The 24718-nt window shown below is 50.7% G+C and overlaps 1 protein-coding gene across 1 annotated transcript; it reads right to left on the reverse strand.

Moving 5' to 3' along the window:
* Nucleotides 1–8078: 8078 nt before the first annotated feature.
* LOC115248621 (glutamate receptor ionotropic, kainate 2) lies at nt 8079–23332 on the reverse strand (the record flags this gene model as incomplete). Its single annotated transcript, XM_029832375.1, has 3 exons — nt 8079–8343; nt 16883–17133; nt 23089–23332. Coding segments are annotated over 3 exons (660 nt in total), but the record flags the coding sequence as incomplete, so codon positions are not given.
* Nucleotides 23333–24718: the final 1386 nt, after the last annotated feature.

Raw genomic sequence — 24718 nt, forward strand, 5'->3', positions numbered from 1 at the left:
TAGTAATTATCCTCATTTAACTCACCCTCAAATGAATCGATATGTATCCTCCAATAAAAATATGCCAGCAGAAACGTGCCTCTGAACTTTCTTGGCTTATAGAGAAAAATGAGAATCCTTTCCCCAAAACCATCACACCGGTTCCACAGTGCTCACCTGTGGTCTTCAAATCATCGAGAACAAAGTAAAAAGTGGCTGATCTGCAACCAGCATGACTTTAAACAGCAGAGAGAAGGAACAGGAGAACCTTCTGCTGAACACCTCCAAGGTGACGGGGCAGCTTTATCTTTCTGAATTTTGTTGGACAAAGATGTTGAGCGTAGTTGCCAGTGTTGGCTCGTCCATTATTGTAGAACAATGAGGTGAATAAAATTTGATGCTTTTTAAGAAACACAGTTCTTCATTTGGAACTGCAAGTTAGCAGATGGCTTCAGCACTGACAACATTTATGGCCTGGCTGAAGATCAATTAAATCCAGACGAAGGTCCAGTAATCAGGTCCAAGGTCATTGCAGCATTTATACAAGTGACCCAGGTTGACCATAAAGCCATAAAGACAGATTACTTCTCGTGCTCAGAATCCCAGCTGTCTCCAGATCTCACGCTGGTCGCTCCTGTTCATGGTGAGGTTGGATGTGAGTGTCCTCCATTAATCAGTCCCACAACAGCAGACAGTCTCCCTCTCAGAGAAGCAGCCTCCACCGCTGTGAACCTCGCAGGCTAATAATGCCACATAGAGATCTGAACAACACAACCCTGCAGACCCACAGGTGGACCACAGACCTGTTGGTGTTACGGGTACTGGTGGTTTATCAACGGTTGTTGGTTCTGGTTGTCTTTATTTCTCCACTCCATCTCTGCTGTTATTGCTGATGCTAACGAGAGGACTGCGAGCTCTGTGGACCATGTCTGTTCAGAAACTGACCTCCAAGCTGCACTGACATTATGGAAGAGCATCGTAGCGCTGGAACCAGGGGCCACGTTCGCCCCGTTTCCCCGTCGTTAGCTTCGGTTCATCACTGGCTCTCTTGACATGGCTAATTTCCTCTCACAGATCAGAAACATGAACATTAATGTCTGTCTGGACCTGTGCGAGCATTCTGTGACCGACTGACGCCTCCTGCAAACTCGTTACTTCTTCTCCAGAGTCCAAACCCTGAACAGAACCCGCTGCACCTCAACAGCAGCAGAAATGTCTGTTGATGAAAAGTAAAACAAGAATGACAGTAGTAGTCCTGAGTTGGTCCCCGTTCTCTCCCATGTTGGACCCGTGTTGGTCCTGAGTTGGTCCCCGTTCTATCCCATGTTGGACCCCGTGTTGGTCCTGAGTTGGGTCCCCATTCTATCCTATGTTGGACCTGTGTTGGTCCTGAGTTGGTCCCCGTTCTCTCCCATGTTGGTCCCGTATTGGTCCTGAGTTGGTCCTGAGTTGGTCCCATGTTGATACCATACTGCATCTGTGTGGGTCCACGTTCTCTCCCATGTTGGAATCCATGTTGGTTCTGTGCTGGTCCTGAATTGATCCAATGTTGGTACCATACTGGATCTGTGTGGGTCCTGAGTTGGTCCCATGTTGATACCATACCGGATCTGTGTGGGGTCCTGTGTTGGTCCTGAGGTTGGTCCCATGTTGATACCATACCGCATCTGTGTGGGTCCACGTTCTCTCCCATGTTGGATCTATGTTGGTCCTGTGCTGGTCCTGAATTGATCCCATGTTGGTACCATACTGGATCTGTGTGGTTCTGTGCTGGTCCTGAATTGATCCCATGTTGGTACCATACTGGATCTGTGTGGGTCCTATGTGGGTCCTATTGCAGCAGAACCCGTGTGGACGTGGTCATCTCCACTCGACTTTGAGAAACTGGAGCAGCTTTAATATGCTGGAGTCGTAGTGTGAGATTCCAGCCTGTATAATAAAGAAGGGGGGGGGGGGGGGTCGACACAGCTTCTGGACCACATGATATAGCCATAATTTCCTTCTCAACAACGATAACAGGGATACCTGCCAGAGCTCAGAGCTCAGGGCTGATAACAGGAAGACGGCCTGAATATTTAAAGCTTTTTCTTCTGGAGCAGATAGAAGGTGGAGGACGAAGCAACACTGTTTCCATTCTGCTTTATTCAAAACAGGAAAGTCCCTAACGAGGCAACCACTGACCCCCTCATGGGTGAAGAACATAGAAGAAAGGCGGCACTTTCCTGTAAACAGGAAGTGTCATGGTTCTGAGCCCAGGAGAACAGGAGAAGGTCCTGATTAGGTTGAGGAGCAGGAGGACAGGCTGGAGACGGGAGACATCATCTTCTGTTAACTGCTTTAAAAGTTCTCAACATGCGCATCGTAGTGTACATATTAAAATGCTCTTAAATGAACGGAGAGCTGACTCAGCCTGGAATTTCATATACATTTAGCTACATTTAGCTCTGATGTTTTTGACAGAATCAGAATATATCTGCTCCAGCTACTGGGGAGGAAACAGTATTCCTGTCCATAAGGTGGAGGACAGCCTGAAACAATAGTCCTGCACCCAGGTTCTCCAGAACCACACCACGGAGAACCTAGAGGAGCAGTAAACCCTCATGATGGATGAGGGGGGTGGGTCAGATAACGGCTGTGATGGTGGGTCATGCTACACTTCTACCTACCTCTGATTGTAGGTCTGACTAGGAGCTGGATCACCCCAGAAGGACCGGGGGGCTCTTGTCTCCCCTCAGGCTCCCTGTCCCTCCACCTACACTTCCACATCTTCTTTGATGATGTTTCCATCACCACTACTGAGCTCTTCAGCCTTAATCTCCTCGGTGGACTCGCTGCTTCCTTCCGACCTCCTTACATGACCCCCCAGGACCTTCAGATGAGTTCACAGCTTCCCAACTATGTAGGAAAAAGACGCAGACTGAAGCAGAAACGTGATTTGACTGGGTTCAGGACCAGTTGGGACTGGTGGAGGGTTTGGGACCGAATCAGCAGCAGCATTGGGGGGGAAGAAGTCGCGCTGTTTGTCCTGATGCTCATGGAACTGGTCCAGCTTGACCCGTCACTCGTTGTGATGCAGCTCCGTGCTGCTGATTGTAGATGGATTAGAGAGAAGAGCCACTACAGCCTGAAGCCAATTAGCTCAAACGCTCGTTGTGGCCCCAGATTACAGTTATTATGGAAGTGAAGATGAGCCTCCTCATCGCTCATCTACCAGGCTGCAGCTCTAACCGATCCCGTTAAACACACAGGACCATCTCCTCCAGAAGGATTCTGCCTGTGGGATCACCTGATCTCGCTCCAAAACTTTGTCATCAAGAAGATGGTGGATCAATAAAAAAACCATCTCAAGATCAGCTCAGCCTGACGGTCCGAGGAGCAGCAGCCAGACCTTCAGTCTGAGTCCAGCCCAGATGCTGATGGTGGTTGGCGAGGGCCTCCAGGCTTCGCTGACATCATCACACCGGCTCCAACTCCGAGATGTTCGGGTGCAGCAGAGAGAAGCTGCTGATCAGAGCTCCTGCTGGAGCCTCATCAATAATCCAGGCTGGATCCATAATTCAGCACCAGAGTTTCTGCTGCCTGTCGCTTCTGCACATGTTCACTCGGATCAGGACACCAGCCAGTCGGCCATTTACTGACTGGCTCGGCTCTTAAAGGCAACAGGCGGAACACAGCCGTCTGTTCTCTTCCTAAAGAAACCAGCCTTGTTCTTCTCAAACATCTCTCCCTGGTTCTTTGGCTCTTTGGGTCAGATGTTCTGAGTTTCCATCAGAACTGTTCCTAAAGGAGCTGGAGCGTCACCTGTGTTGCTGTTGTTCAGGCTGTTTGTGAGTTCACCTGTGGTGAACGCAACACAGGCAGTCACGTTGCTGCCGTTGCTCCAGGCTCGGAATCACTGGCAGCCGGTCCAAGTTGGAGGGGGGAACCGGCTCGGATTTGCAGCCGGGCTGAACACTTCCTGGAGCCGTTGACTTCCTTGCTGCCTGTTTCTGCGGGCTGCTTCCTGGGGAAGGATTAGAGATGCGGCGCCTTGATGGCTTTGCCATGTTTTCATTAAGCCGGCGGAGGACTCAGCTTGTTGCTACGGTAACGGATTATGAGCAGGAGATTTACATGGATTTCATGTTTTAGTAGGTTTGCTTGTAGCTGCGCTGGTGGCTAATAGACAAACAATGGAAAGCTGCCGTTGTTTGTTGTCCAACAGGATCTTCTGGAGGTGTTTGTCCTGCAGGGAAGCTTGCCAGAAACCCTCCGGACGGTCCAGCCCGGCGGGACCCAAAACACACATTTTCACACCCGCAACAACGAGCCAGAGCTCTCAGGAATCTGCTGCAATGCATTGTGGGTTAGCCTCTCCCTTACACGTCTGCTTCGAGGTTTTCTCCTCAAACGTTCTGGGTTCCCGCCTGTTTCCCTTCAGTATAATTGGGACTGTTAGCATTAGCCTTTTCTGAGCTAACTGGATCTGTTGCTGGTATCAGCCAGAGTCCAAAACCACCAGAATCAAATACAGTATAATTAATGAAATGTTGGTTTTTTTAACAACTTTTTTTGTTCATCTGTAATCAAAAGGGGTGGATGAATGCATCACCATAGCAACAACACACTTCCTGGAGGCCATGTTGCTATTTTCAGCTTCAGTATGAAGAATTTAGAGTAGGTCCAACCCTCAAACCTGGGTCCAGACTGACGTTTGTATTTAGAAGGTGTTAGCATGATAGCACCTTCTGCGGCGGCGCGGCTCCAGTCCAGATCCTGTAATCTGGTCTGCTCCTTTGGTTCTGGATCCATGTAATGTGATCATGGTTCCTCAGGTCTGTGTGGTGTTCCTTAGTGGAATTTGGGATCGTGGCTGTAAATCTCCGGTGTTGTGGATCAGAGGGGGGATAAATCATTCAGCTCCGTGTTTACGGCTCCAATAATCTACCAACAAAATTACAGCCCAGCACCTTTATGGTGCTGTGGAAATGTCACATCAACAACAGTTCCTGGATCTGAAGTGCTGTTTTTGTTCCACGATCCAGTGTTTCTCACCCCCGATTTCACACGTACAGCTTTGGTTTCCTTTTTCTGCCTCACGTTTCTCGTCCCTCGTTGGCTGATTCCAGTCGGAAAAGTGTGAAGCGGAGTCAGTTTTCTTGTATGGACGTTAAAGTTAGCATTAGCATTGCCTTCTCATCTCGCGAATTCACAGTTTAATAGCAATGAAATGACAAATAGAAGGTTTTCTATTTGGAAAAGGACTGTAATGTTAGCATTTGTCTCCTTGCTGCAGCCTGCTAGCTCCCCCACGGAGGGCAGCGTTCTGCTGTGGGCAGGACAAATATGCTGTGGTGCAGCTTTAATTCCAGGGTCGCTGTGCTGCCGGACACACCTGAAGTTAAGGGCTGAACCCAGAGGTCAAGCACATCAGATCCTCTTTAGACACAAACCTGATTAATGGCTGCTCCACCGCGGCTCCTCTCCACAGATCTGGACCAACACAGGGGTCAGGGCAGGGAAGATGGCTGCTCTAATCTGATTGGCTGCCAATTTGCTGACTCACTGTAACTCATATCACCTGTAGAGGTCAAGGACTGGTCAGGCAGTGACCTTGAGGAGGGCTGACTGGGGTGGTTCGAAGTGCAGAGCTCCAGTGGTGAGCCCAGTTTAACAGGAAGCTCTAAATATGTCAATCAGGACTATTAAAAATAGGAGTTAAAGGGTTAATAATGTTGCTAACGGGTTAATAATACTGCTGAGGGGTTAAAAATACTGCTAATACTGCTAATGCTAATGGGTTAATGATACTGCTAATGGGTTAATAATGCTGCTAACTGGTTAATAACAATGCTAACGGATTAATAATACTGCTAACGACTTACTAACACTGCCAACGGGCTAATACCACTGCCAAGAGGTGATGGATGCTGTAGCTAAAGATGGTGTTCCTGTTTGAGGCCGTTGGCAGAGACAAACCTTCCTGTGATGACTGGAGGTTTTTAATGTGAGATTATGTGAGCATCAGGCATCAGAAGGTTAAGTCTGCCCTCACAACAAAGCGAGAAATGTGTTGCCAGGATTTTTCCAGCCTCTCCTTCGGAGCCTCGGTGACGAGGAGGAGGAGGCGGAAAGAGGCCTTTCCGCTCAGAAGGCACCTGTCTGCTTGTTCATGTCCAAAAACTGCGACACAGAGAACCAGAAGATTGTTCTTTTCAAAAGGTCGCCCGGCATTAATTGAAGATCAAGAGGATTACAGAAGCTAAATGAGCCGCAAATGAACGAAGATGCACCGAAACTGAGTGGGAAACCAAAACAGAGTCGCCGCTGCAGCACCTCCGGTCACCGACTGAACTGACCAACTGGACCTCTCCGGCCTGGGATGAGGCCTTATGCTGCTCCCCAATGCTAACTGGCAGTTTTTGCACTGTTAGCCAAACCTACAAGCAGGCCCATGTCTTGTGTTGTCGGAACAATCTCCGCCTGTTCCAGCATCTTCGGAGGACGGATGAGGCACCTCGGGCCTAGCGCACAACTTAGCTCTGCAAAACTCAGGGAATGAGGAGAACAATCAGGTTCTCATCTAAACAGGAGCGCACCGGCACATGCTGACCTGGACCACAGCTGTGATGGTTAAAGGTGACTATTCTGGATGAGCACACGAGCCGTCACAACTGTTAGCAAACACTGAAACAGAGGCAGAGGGTTTGTGAGTATTCCTTTATTTTCTTTAAACTTGTGCATCAACTTCAAAGGGTAAACTGTGTGCACGTCATTTTGTTTTCACCACAAGTTGAAAATTAGTTAAATGTTCATTTTCTTTAAATACATCTGTTCCAACCATTTACACGCGATTGCTGGAGTCTCTCAGCCAGCCGGGAATCATGAGCATCGGCAGCGCTCGTCCCTCGTCTCTACGTGGCTCCGATCAGTGGGACGGCAGGTGAAGTAAAAATAGCTTTCTGTAAATATGAGCTGCTTTACATGATAAAAATAGTTTTCTTTCTTACGTATTTGCCAAAACAACATTTTCTTATGGACGCTAACCAGAATGTGCTAACTGTGCTAACGAATCTTTGTTTAGGATACAGTGGGAGTGTGTGTTTCTGTGTGTGGGTGTGTATGTGTGCATGCGTGCTTGTGTGAGAGTGCGAGTGTGTGTGGGTGTGTGCAAGTGTGTTTTCATGTGTGTGTGCGCGCGCGCGCGCGTGTGTGTGTGTGTGGAGTGCAGCCCCTCCCCCGATGATGCTCCTCCTGATGCTCTTTGTGTCTTTAAAAATCATTACAAAAGTTTGGATTCTGTTCGTACAAAAACACGTCGTCGTAGAAACGTCATTTTCCCGGTGAAAGTTTGCCGAAGGAAAAAGCAAAGTCGGATCATCGGAAAGAGGGAAAACGTGGAGCAAACGCTGGGAAGGCGTGTGGACCCGGAGCTGCAGTCGTCATGGTATAAATAACACGTGTCATAAATAAGACAATAAATACTTGAAATAAATAGTTTGTGTGTGAAGTGGTGGCGGCGAGCCACGACCCCACCACTCCAGGTCATGTGACATATGCGTTGAACCCCGTTCCCCCAGTAGCACCCCCCCCCCCCACCCCCCCACAGGTAGGTAGACTAAAAGTGTTAATACTGCCAAACACAAAGACATGGCCTCACTTATTGCCTGATGGGTGATTATACATTAGAGCTAGTCTCACGTTGGATCAGTTTATATACGTTGAAGCGAAGCCTCTTCTATACATTTACGGGGCGACCGAGCTCCCCGCCGCCCTCGGGGCTTCGGTTCAGCCCCCTCAATTGTTCCAAAGACGTAAAGATCTTCCACAGTGTCTCTGGGACGACGCTCAGCCGACAGAGTCAACGGGGGCGGGGACGGGGGGGGGGGCCTGTTTGTTCCCTCTTTGAATCCTGGGATTGGAAATTCCGGAACCTGTCATGCTGCCACCTCCCCAAAGGTGGCGCCAATAATGAGGTCACTCGCTGAAATGGTCCCCAGGTTCGGGTTATTTCCACAGGAAATACTGTTGACTCTTTATATTCGTATGTAAAGGAGATTGACATGTCATCTAAGCCCCTCCTCCTTTTGTTGACCCCACCCAATCATTGCAACCCCCCACGGTGACCCTCCTACCATTTGCCCCCACCCTTATCCCCCATGACTCGCCGCACCCCCTCGCTGCAGGACAGAGGGTGGTAGTGTGGCGGCGACTCCCACTTTAGGCCATAGTCTCTTTGCCGGGCAGTCGGCGGTCGTTGAAGGTGTGCATGTTGATGACCTCCTCCGTTTTCACCAGGGCAGGGGGCGGCGGCTTGTGTTTGAGCCGCCGTTGGCACTTGAGGGAGACTCTCAGCTCGTCCACCACGGCACTGCAGAAGGACCTCTGTGGAGAGAAGAAGACAGAATGGGTTCCAGGCCCCCGAACACCCGCCCGGCAACAGCAGCTCCAGTCTGGGTCGGCGTGGCGTCCGCAGCGCTTCCTACGATGGGGTTTTGACTAACTTAGCGGTGACGCGTGTTCATGCTACGCTGCATGCTACGCGTCCAGCAGGACGGAGCAGCTGCGATCAGAAAAAACACACGCGTCCTCACAGCTGCTGTGCACGTCCAGCCTCTGTCCACCGATCCACTTTGAGGTCTTTTGCTCCAACATTTATTTTAGGCCCTTCCGGCAACGCTTCGATGTCACCATCACATCTTCAGTCGGAGGAAGTCACTCATAAGTTATACAGATCTGCAAAAGTAGCCGAGCCTAGTTAGCATAGCACGAGTATGTTTTCAGCTGCATCTACGACGGACGGCAGATAACAACATTTAAACTACAGTCGTCTGGGAACAACAGGAAGCCAAGAGGAGCTACGGATGTCATGTGACCCTTGTGCTAGTGGTTGCTAGGTGATTGGTGGTTTCTTCTGCTGAACGTGGAGCAACAGACACATTGCACCTGCAACACCCCAAGCAACAAGCGTGAGGTTCCATTCACCAGTCCAGTCCATGAGACTGGAGACCAGTTTAGCTAGCTGGGTCAGCTCACGTCTCAAAGCCTAGTGAGATGTGATGGAGGAACGACCGGATGGATCAGGTTTATCCTGATCCAGAAGAGTGTCTTTAGGTCACTCTGCAGGTTCTCACCAGTTAGCCCGCTACTGAGCATCTGGACACCAGTTACAGCGTTTACGTGACAGGACGTGGACGACGTCAGCAATGTGAGGTGTTCTTTTCTGCCGCTCTGCTGCAGAACTCGAAGCGAATCTAAGCTAAACGTGTTCTGCAGCTGGAGGAACATCTGGAGAACCTTCACGTTTATCAAGGTGCTGCTGCTGCTCATGCACCTTCCAGATGTTCTTCCACAGAGGTTTGATGCTTTAACCCTCCCAGACTGAACTCCAGTGGCGCTCCAGTGGTCTATGCCCATGACCCCCCTCCCCCCCAGATGGAGATGGCACCTTCGTATTGACTGGACTCATCTTTGTCCTTCTCCATTCAGGTTAATATCCTTCAGACAAAAACAAGTGTGTTTTCTAAATACATAAATAAATAAATAAATCCTCCTTCACTCATGAGGCCAAGGTGACTGTTGCCCCGATGGTTTTGGATCATGGTCTCAACATCTGAGCTCCTAAAGCCTCCTCCAGCCTCCCACACCCACTCTGAAGGTTGCGGCCCACAATCCGGATCAGAGGTTTCTCACAACCCGACTTTTCCGACCATTTCAAAGGCCACGCCCTCTTTTCTGACTGGATTAATGTCGTCGGCCATCGTGAGCCGGGACTGGAATGAACGGTGGAGATTCATGGAGTTCAACTCCCACCTGCAGCTGTATCGAGGTGAGGCTGTCGACAAATGTCGGTCTGGCTGTGAAAGGAACCAGCCGAGCAACTTCCTCTCGTTTGCTTTGCTTTGCTTTGTTTTATAGCAGCAGCCTCAGGGCTTCTGGGAGCGCTGGGCCCACTTTGCTGCCTGTCAGGGGAGCCATTGTCATCACGGCTGCCTGCTGGTGGCGTGCTGAATGGATGGTGGCTGCTATGGGGTCACAGGATTACAGAGATTTTATGAGGCTCAAGCATCAGCTGCAGCTGCACGCCGCTGTGGGGTTTCTCAGAGGGAGGGGCCCTTCTCTCCAGGCTACGCTAGGAGGCAAATGGGGAACAGTGGGACCAGTCCACATTATTTACACAGGCCTCATCATCCACGTGGGAAAAGGCTGACAGACACAAACAAGTGATGAGTGACGGACTCAACCTGCAGAAATGGCTGCTGGGAGGTGGAGGTGCAGGTGGAGGTGGAGGTGGAGGTGCAGGTGGAGGTGGAGGTGGAGGTGGAGGTGGAGGTGGAGCTGGAGCTGGAGGTGGAGGTGGAGGTGGAGGTGGAGGTGGAGCTGGAGGTGGAGGTGGAGGTGGAGGTGGAGGTGGAGGTGAAGGTGGAAGTGGAAGTGGAAGTGGAAGTGGAAGTGGAAGTGGAAGTGGAAGTGGAAGTGGAGGTGAAGGTGAAGGTGCAGGTGGAGGTGGAGGTGCAGGTGGAGGTGCAGGTGGAGGTGCAGGTGGAGGTGGAGGTGCAGGTGCTGGAATGTGTCCCAGCTATCTGTGATCCACCTGTGTGCCACCTTTTCATTTCTGAAATAACCTTCTGAGCACTTCAGTGTCTCCATTTAAGCACAGTGTATTTTTGAGTTCAGCGGTGTCACCTGACGATGTTTGACCATTTGTCACCACAAATGTCCAGTGGACACACGGCCAAGACAGCAAAGTGTGCGGCTCACAGGCAGCGTGAGAAGCATCTGTGCCCATCAACAACAACATGCTAGAATCTTCAATAGGCAAGAACTTAAAACGTTCTGCAGGTGACTGAAGTTCACTGGAGAAGAAACTAGAAAACATGGACACACAGGATCATCAGCCGTGGTCCAAACCAGCAGGAACATTCAAGTTCAGAAGGTTTGCACATTGTTGTGGTCACCACCAGGTTCCTGTGCTGCTGGACCTCCAGTACGCCTGCAGGTTTGTGTCTGACTGTGAGTGCAGCTGCTCCCAGCAGCCTTCAGAGCACCTCAAGGCTGAGAGAGCTCAGCGCAGCCGTGGTTCGTCAGATATGGAAGTTCTGCAGCCTTCAGAGAGCAAGAGTTGGTCCTCACAGTGTGGTTTGTTTCCTGTGGGAGCTTCTGTCCACCACGTTTCTGTGCTAATGGCTAAAAACAGGGTGCAACTTCTCTACGTAAGAATGTGTTGACGGGCTCGTGAAATCAGAGGTGAATTATGGATGAATGCATTTCTGGGTTAGATTAGCGAGCGAGTCGGCGGTGCCGTCATTCCCATCATTTATGTAAGATTTCAACGCTCCGCCTTTTCCTAAGACAGCAGACGTGTTGACAGGTTGGCAGAAACTATTAGCCTGGCTGTTAAAATCTCAACAGAATCCAAACTTTTGTGCACAGATGGTCCTGAACCAGAGCTCAGCACAGAAACCACCGAAGGGAACGCTAGCTACCCCCGGCTAGCTACAGCTAACGAAGCCCCAGTTGTTACCACTCCAGCACTGACCAGGTCATTGAGGGAAAGGTGACAGGACGTGAGTGTAACAGACAGGAAGTTGATTTAAAAGGGCGCAGCAGTTACAGGAACGTAGCCGTAGACTCTGAAGCTATTTCACCTTTTTGCCTCCGTCGCGGCTCTGCAAATTCTACAAATCAGTTTAGTAACGGAGCTCTGCCCACACAGCGTAGACGGATAGTCCAAACTCTGGAACTAACATATGAAATGTTCCGTGATCTGACACTTTATGAGTGTTTTATATTAGAAAAATATGAAATCTCGACCATGACGAATTACTGTGTGGCTTTTTTTTCTTTTTTTTTACATGAACGTAAAACCCTTCTCGCTTTCTTTATTGTTCTCTCTCTGTGTAATCGTTCTCTTAATCTGTTTAGGGACTTTTCCTTTCATACTGTTTGGTTCTGTACCATAAGTTTAATGGAGAATCTCCATAATCTCCATATTATTGCTGTCCATATGCAGCTTTCGCTCCATGAACCGCCATCTTAATGGCGTGGAGGGGTTTGCGGACCTGATGGATCCCTGGGGTTTATGTTGCTGGGGGTTCAATGCCTCTGGTAGGGTCTCCCAAACAGGTACTAGGGAAAGCAGTAGAGTAAGAGAGGTTCCAAAGGCCCCAGATCAATAATAACGTGAGGCAGTTTACCCACCCTGGAGCCAGGCCTTGGGTCAAGCATGTAGGCTATTTCCCGTAGGGTCACAATCCATGTGAGAGTTCAAAAGGGCTAGTGCTATCTGATTTGTGTGCACCCCATGGGGCTGGACTACCCAATCTTGGAGAGTGACTCTGGCCGTGGGGATATGGAATGTTACCCTCACTGGGGTAAAAGGACTTTTTCAGAGGCCCAGGAAGGGGTGCTGGCAGGTGCCCCAACTGGTGATGGAATACTGGACCAGCTCCATACCCTTCACAGGTGCTTGAGGTGTTGTGGGAATTTGCCCACCAGTCCATATGTGATTTGTGCACAGAGAACAGAACTCAGGAACTGTGTTCCTCGTAGCATCATGTCGGAAGTGCTTCAGGGGGTTGGAGGCCCTCGGCTAAACGTTGTACAGTCCTTGCATGACAGGAGCAGGAGCATTGTCCACATTGCCCCCCACAGCAGTATGTGAGACCTCTTTCCACTGATGACTGAAAGAACACGTTATTGGATACAAGTGGACTAAAATGGCTTTCCTCTCCAGGGTGGTGGGGGGTACTCCTTTGGAGATAGGGTGAGGGACTCCTGGCTGAAGCTCAGAGTAGAGCTGCTGAGGTGGCTTGGGCATCTATTATATCTATCATCTATCTGTATTGGATGCCCCCTGGCGCCTCTCTTGGGAGGTGTTCCAGGTGGTCCCATCGGGAGAAACCCCGGGGAAGACCCTGGCCATCCTGAAGTGACTATGTCACTCGGCTGACCGGCGGACACCATCCCAGAAGAGCTTGGGAAAGTGTCAGAGGAGAGAGAAGTCTAGGCGTCCAAGCTCAGACTGCGTCGCCTGTGTCCCAGTACCGCATAATACACACATAGAAGTATAGCTCAATTATGATACCAACAGTGTAAATGAATTATTTGAGGCTGGTGTTTGTTCGTTGGGCACCTCTTTCTGAACTGTGATATAAACTGGGAGTTCCTTGATGGGAAAACACTGATCACCTTGAGAGAAGCAGGTCTGAGCATACACCATTGGTAAGGACATGCCAAGGTCATGCCTGTGAATTCATGCTGTCTGTCTGGGCATCACAGTGATGGAGGTGTAGGTGTTGCTGGGGAGGACTTCAAGACTTTCTTTGATCTGGTCCTCCAGTGGTCTGAGGGACTGTATCACAATTGGACAGCTTCCTGCCCACTTCCTACTTGAGGCTGTCAGGCCTCCACCTTCAGCTCAGGTAGGTCAGTGTGAAGCAGATGAAGATCAGCTCCTCCAAGTCTGAGGCTGGAGAGGGTCCCACCTGACAGAAGGAGGAGTTTCAGTAGCTGGTTCTCTGGTTCATCGGAGGGGGAAATCAAAGACAAGATGGAGGGGATGGGAAAGTGGCAGAAGTAGAGGTGGACAGGTGGCATGGTGACAGAACACAACATGGTCAGGTGAGAGGGTATAGCTTCTGCAGTGGAACCAGGCTGGCCCATGTCTCACTGGCCTTTGCTGTGACCCAAAGAAAGGATCAAGAGAGCTGCTCAGCCTCAGAGGTTATGAGAGGGGCCAAAATAAAGAGATTGGCTAGATCTTCTCCAAGTTGACCGAGCCAGCTGAGGCGGTTCAGGCATGTCAAGCAGCAAGGAGACTCTGAGGGAGACCCAGGACCCCCTGCAGGGACCATATCTCCTTTGGTGTTCTCTTAGAGGAGCTTAGATGGTGCTGTGGACCTTCTCGAACAACTGCTTCTCCCATGACCTGGACGAGGTGGAAATGATGGATAGGTGGATGCAGATGTGGACAGAGCTGTCTGTGATCCTCAGGAAGTGAGGGACACCCAGAGTGACCTGGGCAGGAGGAGGCAGAACTCTACACCCTGTCCTCCTCAGTTCTTCAAATAAGGAATGGATGGAGTAAATCTGCATCCACCAGGCTCCCCCTCACCACATGGGTGTTGTTGCACATCCATAAGCATGCGTGTGTGTGGTGTGTGTGTGTGTGTGTGTGGGTGTGTGTGTGTTGGGGGGGCATTGATGAGATGGGCTCCTCACAAACAGCTGGTGGTCCCTGCACCCCGAGTCTGGTTACTCTGCAGCAGCAGCCAGGGAAGAGAGGAGAAGAGCAGGAGGAGAAGGAGGAGCGGGAGGAGGAGTAGAGGGAAGAGGAAACGGAGGAGAAGCTAGAAGGAAGGAAGGAAGGAAGGAAGGAAGGAAGGAAGGAAGGAAGGAAGGAAGGAAAGAATCATCATGGTGATCATGGAAATGTGACAGAGGAGCAGTTTCCATGCTGCTGAACATCCTTCAGATGAACCAAGAATTCCTAAATCCCACAACACATGGTGACTGAAAGGAGCCTAACAAAGGGAATCTGGCTTCACCGGGAGCTCCGTCACCGGTGACTCCGGCTCAGATCTGCTCAGATCTTCAGCCGCCATGCTGCTCACCTGTGTGCAACACTGACGTCTAGAGGAAACATCTTTTAGCTTCCACAACTTTTCCAGTTTTCCTGGTCTGGGATGATTAAAGCAGGGTTGGAACGAAGAATTTGACGCTGTCGTATTTGAAACGTGTTCGAGACTTTATTCAGAATCCAATCGCGCTAAAGCTAGCAGGCGAGCTAGTGGCAGCTAACGGAGCGGCAGCAGGATGTGCAGCCATGGTGACGTACCGGTGTTCTAACTGGTCCGTCTGAGGGACCTTTAGGCTGAAAACAGCTGCAGATGTTTTGTCACACCTGTATTCAGCTTTAGCACATCTGGAAACATGAAACACGTTGAGGTCAGGTTCAAACGTTTTCAGAGGTGAACCACAGCAAACAGATGCTAGATAGCACTGTCGCTAACGCTCACGCATGCCAGTGAAACTGTGTTTTAGAGTTCAGGTGGACCACATTGGTCAAACGATTAAAGGCAGATGACATTATAATGTCTGTCATCTGAGGGTTGCCATGGATACGCAGTGACAGAGGTGAACACACATTAGCTCCTGATGGTGTGCAGTCAAATGGCGTGTGTTTCGTCTGTGCAGTTAACAGGTGAAAGCGTCTGTATCCAGGCAGACCTGGGGAGGAACCTGACAGGGGAACCAGCGTGGTGAAACAGGTGACGCACTGGCTCAGGTGACACACTGACTCAGGTGACACACTGGCTCAGGTGACACACTGACTCAGGTGACACACTGGCTCAGGTGACACACTGGCTCAGAAAAACAGGCTGTCTCAGCACCTGTTTCATCGGCAGTAGTTTCAGCAGACTGCATCAATCAGACGCAACACAAACGCACACGACTGTCGCTAACACCCTGGCAGACACAGGCGCTTCACCAGGACGGAGATCAAAGAGCTGCTTTAAGACAAATAGGACAACCTGCCCTTTTGCAGGCGTTGACAGCAGATGGTTGCTGGTTCAATTCCCCAGGAGCGTCTATAACAACTGTTATTAACCCTGTTATTATCGCAGGTTCTCCACTGAGCTACACACCTGCACACACACTTATTATTGTCATCGTTGAGGTTTTTTGACAGCATAATCTAAGGCTATCGTTCATTCACCTTTAGAGAGTCACCTGTTTCTCAGGCTGATTAAATCTGGAGGTGGATCTGTTTTATATTCAGTTACTGAACAAAGGTGCAACATTTATAACAAGTGTTTGTATTTAACTTCACAGTAATAAATGAGAAAAGCGAGTTGATACGGAGGATCAGAGGGACACTCCTGACTCCTGACCAGTCACCTGTGCTGGTTCCAGTCAGACAGACAACAGGCGATCTTTATTCATGGACGGAAGATTACAAATGAAAAGAAACCAAAATGGATCCGAACGATTCACGTTATTACTGATGATGATGATAGTTTGTGTTTCACCTGAGTACAGGAAGGGGAACCTGTCTGTCTGTCTGTCTGTCTGTCTGTCTGCCTGCCTGTCTTCCTGCCTGCCTGTCTGTCTGCCTGCCTGTCTGTTCGTCTGTCTGTCTGTCTGTCTGCATGTCTGTCTGCCTGTCTGTCCGTCCGTCCGTCTGCCTGTCTGTCTGCCTGCCTGCCTCCCTGCCTGTCTGTCTGTCTCTCTGTCTGTCTGTCTGTCTCTCTGTCTGTCTGTCTGCCTGTCTGTCTGTCTGCCTGCCTGCCTGTCTGTCTGTCTTTCTGTCTGTCTTCCTTCCTGCCTGCCTGTCTGCCTGTCCGTCTGTCTTCCTGCCTGCCTGTCTGCCTGTCTGTCTGTCTTCCTGCCTGCCTGTCTGTCTGTCTGCCTGCCTGCCTGCCTGCCTGTCTGTCTGCCCAGATTGTTCAGGACAGTATGCTGGTGTGAATTCTGGTGTGTCCATCGTCTCGCTGGTGTCCTGTCTGTGTGTACAGGCGACTCACAGGCTGCTGCGTTTGCTGGCCAGAACCTTGAGCTCAGACCTGGACCTGGACCTGAGGCTGGACCTGGACAGCAGGCGTGTGTGTTTGTGCACGTGTGTTTGAACCTGGACCAACGGTTTTCTAGTTTTCCATCCTCAGAACAACGTCTAGGCTACACAGACGCGTTTCTGCAGGTCATTTGAGTTGCTGGTTAAAGTCTAGCTCGTCTCCATGGTGACAGCAGAGTCCCTCACGTTTCTTATCTTGTTGTCGCCATTGGGCCTGAGTGAATAAATGCACAGAAACCAACCCTTATGTTGCTGCATGTCAGAGAGCACGCTAACATTAGCATCACAACACTGCCGCCACCGCTAGCAATTGGCCTGTTGTTGTGATGAAGATCAGAGGGTCCATACCTTCTCCAGCTGAGCGCTCTGCTTGGACTTGTACAGGAACTCTCCCACGGCCACAAACACGGAGAGGACAAGTCCGGCCGCCAGGACGATGAAGATGCCGCCGATGTTCTGGACGCCCAGCGCGCTGGCCTCCTTGCTCTCCTCCTCCGGACAGCCGTTTCCTCTCCACCACTTCTCCTTCATCATGTGCAGTTTCCCTTCCTCCTGCAGCTGCAGGATGGCGATGGTGATCTTGTCTCGGTACGGAGAGCCTGGAGGACCAAAGAGGAGCAGGTCAGCTCAGCCGTATCTGGGGCTCCGCCCCCTTCTCACAGCAGTGTTGCCCCCCCCTGGTGGAACCATTTGATAGTATTTGACGAAAATATGGAAACGGGGCCAATAGCAGGACAGGTGCCGAGGTGCCCTTCGGCAAGGCTCCCAGTCTGAACATCTGTCAAAGGCAGCTGCCACACCGACATGACTGCACGCCTTCTTTATATGTTCATGTACAATAACATGGGTAATAACAGGCCTATTCCTGCTGTAGCATAGCTATAATATATCTGCAGTGTGTCTGTCCTGCAGCTGTAGTTGTGCAGTGTAATGTAGCTGTAGCTGCACTCCACCTGTAGCATAGATGTTGTGCACCTGTCATGGAGCTGTAGCATAGCTGTAGTTTAACTGTAGCATAGCTGTAGTATAACTGTAGTATAGCTGTAGTATAACAGTAGTGTAACTGTAGTATAACTGTAGTAGCTGTAGTATAACTGTAGCGTAGCTGTAGTATAACTGTAGCATAGCTGTAGTATAACTGTAGCATAGCTGTAGCATGGCTATACAGAAGCTGTGGTCTACCTACCTGTAGCAATGGTGTAGCTCTGTAGTGAACCTATATTGTAGCGTAGCTGTAGTTCCTCTGACATGTAGCTGTTTGTAACTGCAGCGTAGCTGCGGTGTAGCTGTCTTTAAATTGTTTAGTGCTACGTTAAACAGCTAAGCTATCATCACCATAGCTTTATGAGGAGTAAAAAATGAGGTCAGGTGTAAAATCTGAACAAACATGTTTGCCTGGATAATAACTGTCGTTATTATCCGCGTTCGTTAGCTTTGCAGCCCTGTTTTCATCTTTCTAAAGTGTTTACTGTTAAGATTATGTGAAAGTGTTAAGCTGTTAAACGATGCTAATGACTATTTGCCAACAGTGTTTGGGAATATGATTTAATTACTCAGGTTCAGTGTCATAGTTTAGCTCTTCTATTTCTTAAAATGTGTTTATGTGAGCAGAACGTTTGCTTCTCCAATATTCATTTCAGTCCCATAATCATCACTTAGCGTTGTTTTCACTTTGTTCCACACAATATTGCCGCTAATGTCCACCGTTTCCCCGTTGCTGCTGCCACAGGCACAAACACATGGTGAAGCTCAGATGGAAACACCAGCGTAGAGCCGCCATCTCTTCAGAAGACACCTGAAGAACCGTGGTTACACGGAACAGGAAGGAGAACTCGCTTAGCTAGCGCTGAGGATTCACAGCTAACGCTCACACCAGGTGTGGCAACAGAACCAGCAGCTCACGCAGGAGACCCTGAGCTGGGGTCACCTGTGGCTAAGAATGCTGTCAGTACACAGGTGTGAACGTTTCTAGACGTGAAAGATCTCGCCATGTTGTGGCTGTTGCTACGGTTGTTGGTTCCTGGCCCAGCCAGGACCTGAACCGGTCCTAATGTGTCCAGGAGGGTTGAGACGTGTGAAGACAGCGGCTGGTGGTGTGTGAAGGTAGCGCTGCGTCCACAACCAGGGAGGAGACGTCAGTCAGACGTGGACGATGACTGGGGGGGGGGGGGGGGGGGGGGTGAAGAAGGCTCCGTTGTCTTCATCGGACTCCTGAGAGGAGCTGAGAAAAGAGCCTCTTAATCTTCTGATTCAGACGGGAGTCGAGAGTCACCTGACAGGCGTCCAAAAGACGCTGTGCAGATGTAATCTGTCAGATCAGAGACCCCCCCCCCCCCACACACACACACACACCCCGACACACACACACACGGAGTGATGTGCTGAAACGCTATTTTTAGACCGGCCATCTATAACAAACACACGTTTGTTTTTGTCACACAAATGAAGGAAGAAATGATCAAACGCTGTAATTACAGACGGCAGCAGAATTCCAGAAATACATTCCCATCCGGAGCAGTTAGCGCTCCGGCTACAGCGCTCCCAGAACATCTGCCCCGCTCTTTAATAGCCTAGAAAGTTGCTCTGCTCAAAAGTGGTCGCGGGCAACGTGACACGGGTGTGACAGGAAGTGCACTCAGGTGTGTCACTCCAGCGGGAACATTGGACGTTCGGAGTGGACGTCTTCATGTCCTGATGAAGACAGCCAGCAGGAACCATCGGGGTCATCTCAGGCTAGCATCTTAGCTGCTATGCTAGCCTGCTGAGCTAGCAAGAGGGTTAGGGTTATCACCCCTCCATCCCATCATCACCCATTCATCCCATCATCACCCCTCCATCCCATCATCACCCCTCCATCCCATCATCACCCATCCATCCCATCACCCCTCCATCCCATCATCATCCATCCATCCCTCCATCCCCCTCCATCCCATCATCACCCCTCCATCCCATCACACCCATCATCCCATCATCACCCTCCATCCCATCATCATCCATCCATCCCTCCATCACCCCTCCATCCCATCATCATCCATCCATCCCTCCATCACCCTCCATCCCATCATCACCCATCCATCCCATCATCACCCCTCCATCCCATCATCATCCATCCATCCCTCCATCACCCCTCCATCCCATCATCATCCATCCATCCCTCCATCACCCCTCCATCCCATCATCACCCATCCATCCCTCCATCACCCCTCCATCCCATCATCACCCATCCATCCCATCATCATCCATCCATCCCTCCATCACCCTCCATCCCATCATCACCCATCCATCCCATCACCCCTCCATCCCATCATCATCCATCCATCCCATCATCACCCCTCCATCCCATCATCACCCCTCCATCCCATCATCACCCTCCATCCCTCCATCATCCATCCATCCCATCATCACCCCTCCATCCCATCATCACCCCTCCATGCCTCCATCATCCATCCATCCCATCATCATCCATCCATCCATCCCATCATCATCCATCCATCCATCCATCATCACCCCTCCATCCCATCATCCATCCATCCATCCCATCATCACCCCTCCATCCCATCATCACCCCTCCATCCCATCATCACCCCTCCATCCCATCATCATCCATCCATCCCTCCATCATCCATCCATCCCATCATCACCCCTCCATCCCATCATCACCCCTCCATCCCATCATCTCTCCATTCATTGAAAATAACTAAATCATCTGACATGAAGAGTGTGTGTGTGTGTGTGTGTGTGTGTGTGTGTGTGTTGGGGGGGGTGGATCAGCCTAATTGGGGGTCCACCGAGGGCTTGTGGAGCCTCCATATCATCAAATGTTGCCCCAAGAATTAGCTGAACGTGTCGCTGGAGGCTCGGTGTCGTTAACACACCATTAACGATGACTAACAGCTGGGAGGTGAAGCGAGTCCGTCCATTACTGCAGCGAGGGGCCGGGGGGGCCGTCGGGGGGCCGTCAGGGGCCCCAGCACTAATGCAGGCCGACACCTTCTCTGCTGCTACTCAATGAGATCCATGTTAAATGGCTGCGCTGCCTGGGAATACCGGGAATACCGGCTGCAGACGGCAAAAGGGTAGTAAAAGGGGAGGATTAGCAATTTAAATACCTTGTTCTGACGGCACGTGAACGAGCCGCCGGGGAGCCATGATGCTAACGCCGCTGCTGTCGTTAGCACCTACACGCTGTGAGGCGCGCCGGCTGGGAGGTGAAAAACGACTTTACCTTTATTCCTCCTCCCCGCACACACACACATGCACACACACATGCACACACACACATGCACACACGCCACAGAGAATTCAGATGCATACGCTAGTAAAATATATGAAATGTCCATTTTATGCTGTAGTCAATAGACAGCATGCATGCAGACATAAAAGCAGGCTCACACACACACACACACACACCACACACACACACCTTCAGGACGAGCACATCAGTTAGGAAATGCAATCACCCAGAGCAAATACAGCCCACCTCTGCTGTTTTCCCTCACCGCCACAGTCAGTCACATTAGCGTGTGCTTGTCCACGTGCACACAAACAGCAGAAAATGACCTTGGCAGCGCCCCCCCTCCCCAGAGGGCGGCTTCCTGATCACACCAGAGGGTGTTAACAACATATCCAGTCTGTTCTGGGCACCCTGGACCCTCATTCAGGTGTTTTAGGACCTTTTTAGCATCCTGGAGAAGTTTGGCTGGTGAGAAGCTCCAGTTGAGCCAGCTGCCATTACTGGACCAGCTGCCGTTACTGGACCAGCTGCCATTACTGGACCAGCTGCCATTACTGGACCACCTGCCGTTACTGGACCAGCTGCCATTACTGGACCAGCTGCCATTACTGGACCACCTGCCGTTACTGGACCAGGCTGCTGCCGTTACTGGACCAGCTGCTGTTACTGGACCAGCTGCCATTACTGGACCAGCTGCCGTTACTGGACCAGGCTGCTGCCGTTACTGGACCAGCTGCCATTACTGGACGGACCAGCTGCCATTACTGGACCAGCTGCCGTTACTGGACCAGGCTGCTGCCGTTACTGGACCAGCTGCCATTGCTGGACCAGATGCCATTGCTGGACCAGCTGCCGTTACTGGACCACCTGCCGTTACTGGACCAGGCTGCTGCCGTTACTGGACCACCTGCCATTACTGGACCAGCTGCCGTTACTGGACCAGGCTGCTGCCGTTACTGGACCACCTGCCGTTACTGGACCACCTGCCATTACTGGACCAGCCGGCTGCCATTACTCGACCACCTGCCGTTACTGGACCAGCACACTGCCATTATTGGACCAACTAGCTACTGGACCAGCTGCCGTTACTGGACCAGCTGCCATTACTGGACCAGCCCGTTACTGGACCAGCCTGTTACTGGACCAGCTGCCATTACTGGACAGCTGCCCTTACTGGACGAGCCCGTTACTGGACCAGCTGCCATTACTGGACCAGCTGCCATTACTGGACCAGCTGCCGTTACTGGACCAGCCCGTTACTGGACCAGATGCCGTTACTGGACCAGCTGCCGTTACTGGACCAGCCCGTTACTGGACCAGCCCGTTACTGGACCAGCTGCTGCAATTACTGGACCAGCTGCCGTTACTGGACCAGCCCGTTACTGGACCAGCCTGCTGCAATTACTGGACCAGCTGCCGTTACTGGACCAGCCCGTTACTGGACCAGCCTGCTGCAATTACTGGACCAGCTGCCGTTACTGGACCAGCCCGTTACTGGACCAGCTTCCATTACTGGACCAGCTGCCGTTACTGGACCAGCCCGTTACTAGACCAGCTGCCGTTACTGGACCAGCCCGTTACTGGACCAGCCCGTTACTGGACCAGCCTGCTGCAATTACTGGACCAGCTGCCGTTACTGGACCAGCCGTTACTGGACCAGCTGCCATTACTGGACCAGCTGCCGTTACTGGACCAGCCCGTTACTGGACCAGCTTCCATTACTGGACCAGCTTGCTTCCATTACTGGCCAGCCTGCTGCCGTTACTGGACCAGCTTGCTTCCATTACTGGACCAGCTTGCTTCCATTACTGGACCAGCTTGCTTCCATTACTGGACCGGCTGCCATTTCTAGACCAGCCTGCTGCCGTGCCAGCAGGAAGCCGGAATCTCGTCTGGTGGATAAATGTGATTAAAGGTGCCCTTGTTGTGTGAGGTCATCGTGGTCCAGCTCTGGGGGGTTTGTTCTCGCTGTGCTGCTAACAGGATTATGACAATCTCCCACTGAGCCCTATAATCAAATGTAGCACCTCCACACACGCTGGGTCAGGTGACTCGCGGCCCGCTCATCCCTCCTGCTCTGACCTGTTCTGGCCTCAGTCTCTCGGCTTTAATGTCCGAGGAAACTGAGGAAATAGACGTAAACCGATTCGTTACCTTTGCATTAAACTTTAACCATTATCAATGTGATCTAATTAGTCAGAGCTGAATCAACACTGGCTGCCGTGGTCGCCGGTGGTTCCGGGGCCTCGGGTCAGTTCCGGCAGCGTTCCTCCCACACTCACCTGCCGCTCTTGTCTCACGTCTTCATTAGCGTACGTACCCATGGGGGTTCCCACGCCGTAGGCTTTGGAGTCGATCAGGCCTCCGATCTGGGTGAGGTTGCAGTTCCGCTGAGTGACAAACTCGATGGTGGTGGACTCCATGAGGAAGGCATAGTCCGAGGTGAGGACGCGCTGGATGCCTTCCTCCACGTTCTTCACCATCACCGTGTGTCTCCGGCTGCTCATGAACTCCCACATCTTGTCGTACGTGGAAATCTTGGTTTTCTGGGGAAAGAAACAATGCTGTGAGACGGTCGCAGCAGATGTGTTGGACCAGGACTTATGACTAATCACTTCCAGCAAGTGTCCCGTTCCAGCGGTTCTGCTGGAGCTGGCTCTCCTCACCTTCTGCTGCTTCAGCCGCGGCCACGCCGGCTGTAGCCGCCGCGCATGCTAAGTGTCGGCAGCGGAGCAGCAGCCTGCTTTATATTCACACCTGCGATGGCGGCGGAACATCGCGGTGCGCCGCCTCTCCGGGGAAGCAGAGTTGAAGCCATTTGAAACCTAATTAAGTCACATCTTGAAGGTCCTGCCCGCCATTATTGTGTGTAATGACTTTTCGTGGTCGGTCGATATTTTAGATCAGCTGGCTGATTTGCAGAGTGCCTATCAGAATCTTTCGGAGTCACCCTTGACAAATCAGCCGATTGAGCGTACCGGCTCCAGACTGCTGATAAGGCGCGGCGGTGCTGTGAATGCACGGCGAGCAGATAACCACCTGCATCGTCCCAGATCCTGATGGGATTCAGCAGAAGGATGGAGGAAGAGCGGAGAGCTGCTGGTCTCTGTGGGTCAGATCCGCCTGTCCTCTCAGCCAGCGCGTCAACACTGGTGGGGATGAAGGTCAAGAGCAGGAACCCACCTCGTCTGCTCTGCTCAGCCTCCCCCCAAGTCCCCTTCCCGTGGTCCACCTTCATACTACAATGTGCCATCGTTTCAGCTCGTTCTCTGTGTTAGTTCGTCATGTTCGGCTTCTTTGTGCATCTTTTGTCCTCAAGCTTCACGCCTGACATTGACGTTTACAGAACACATCTATGCTTCAACATTTATACCACTTCTTTGTGAAACAAAGCTTATTTACCATGTTATTAATGTTATTTCCTGTTATGAATATGATTCGCTGTCTTATCTCATGTTATTAACATAGTTTACTGTGTTATTTTCTCTTATTAACATTATTTACTTGTTATTTTCTGTTATTAACGTTATTTGCTTGTTATTTTCTATTATTAACATTATTTACTGTCTTATTTCATGTTATTAACATTGTTCACAGTGTTATTTTCTGTTATTAACATTATTTGCTTGTTATTTTCTATTAAATTATTTACTGTCTTATTTCATGTTATTAACATTGTTCACAGTGTTATTTTCTGGTTTTAACATGATTTACTTTGCTGCAATTGTCTTTTTTTTCCCAGGGGAAGGGTCAGTACCACTGGAATGTTTGTTAAACACATCTGCTTTCATACGTTCAGATTTCACTTGACTTTTCCTGACTTCTCCACCGCGAACGTTCTGACCTGAACGGGACAGGAACCCATATTTTTTATCAAGCAAATGCAGACCGCGGTGGGAAATGGCTGGAATTGCACGTTGCATAAACAACACGGAGGGTTCCCCACCACG

This window comes from Takifugu rubripes, unplaced genomic scaffold, assembly GCF_901000725.2.
Source record: "Takifugu rubripes unplaced genomic scaffold, fTakRub1.2, whole genome shotgun sequence".
Lineage (NCBI taxonomy): Eukaryota > Metazoa > Chordata > Actinopteri > Tetraodontiformes > Tetraodontidae > Takifugu > Takifugu rubripes.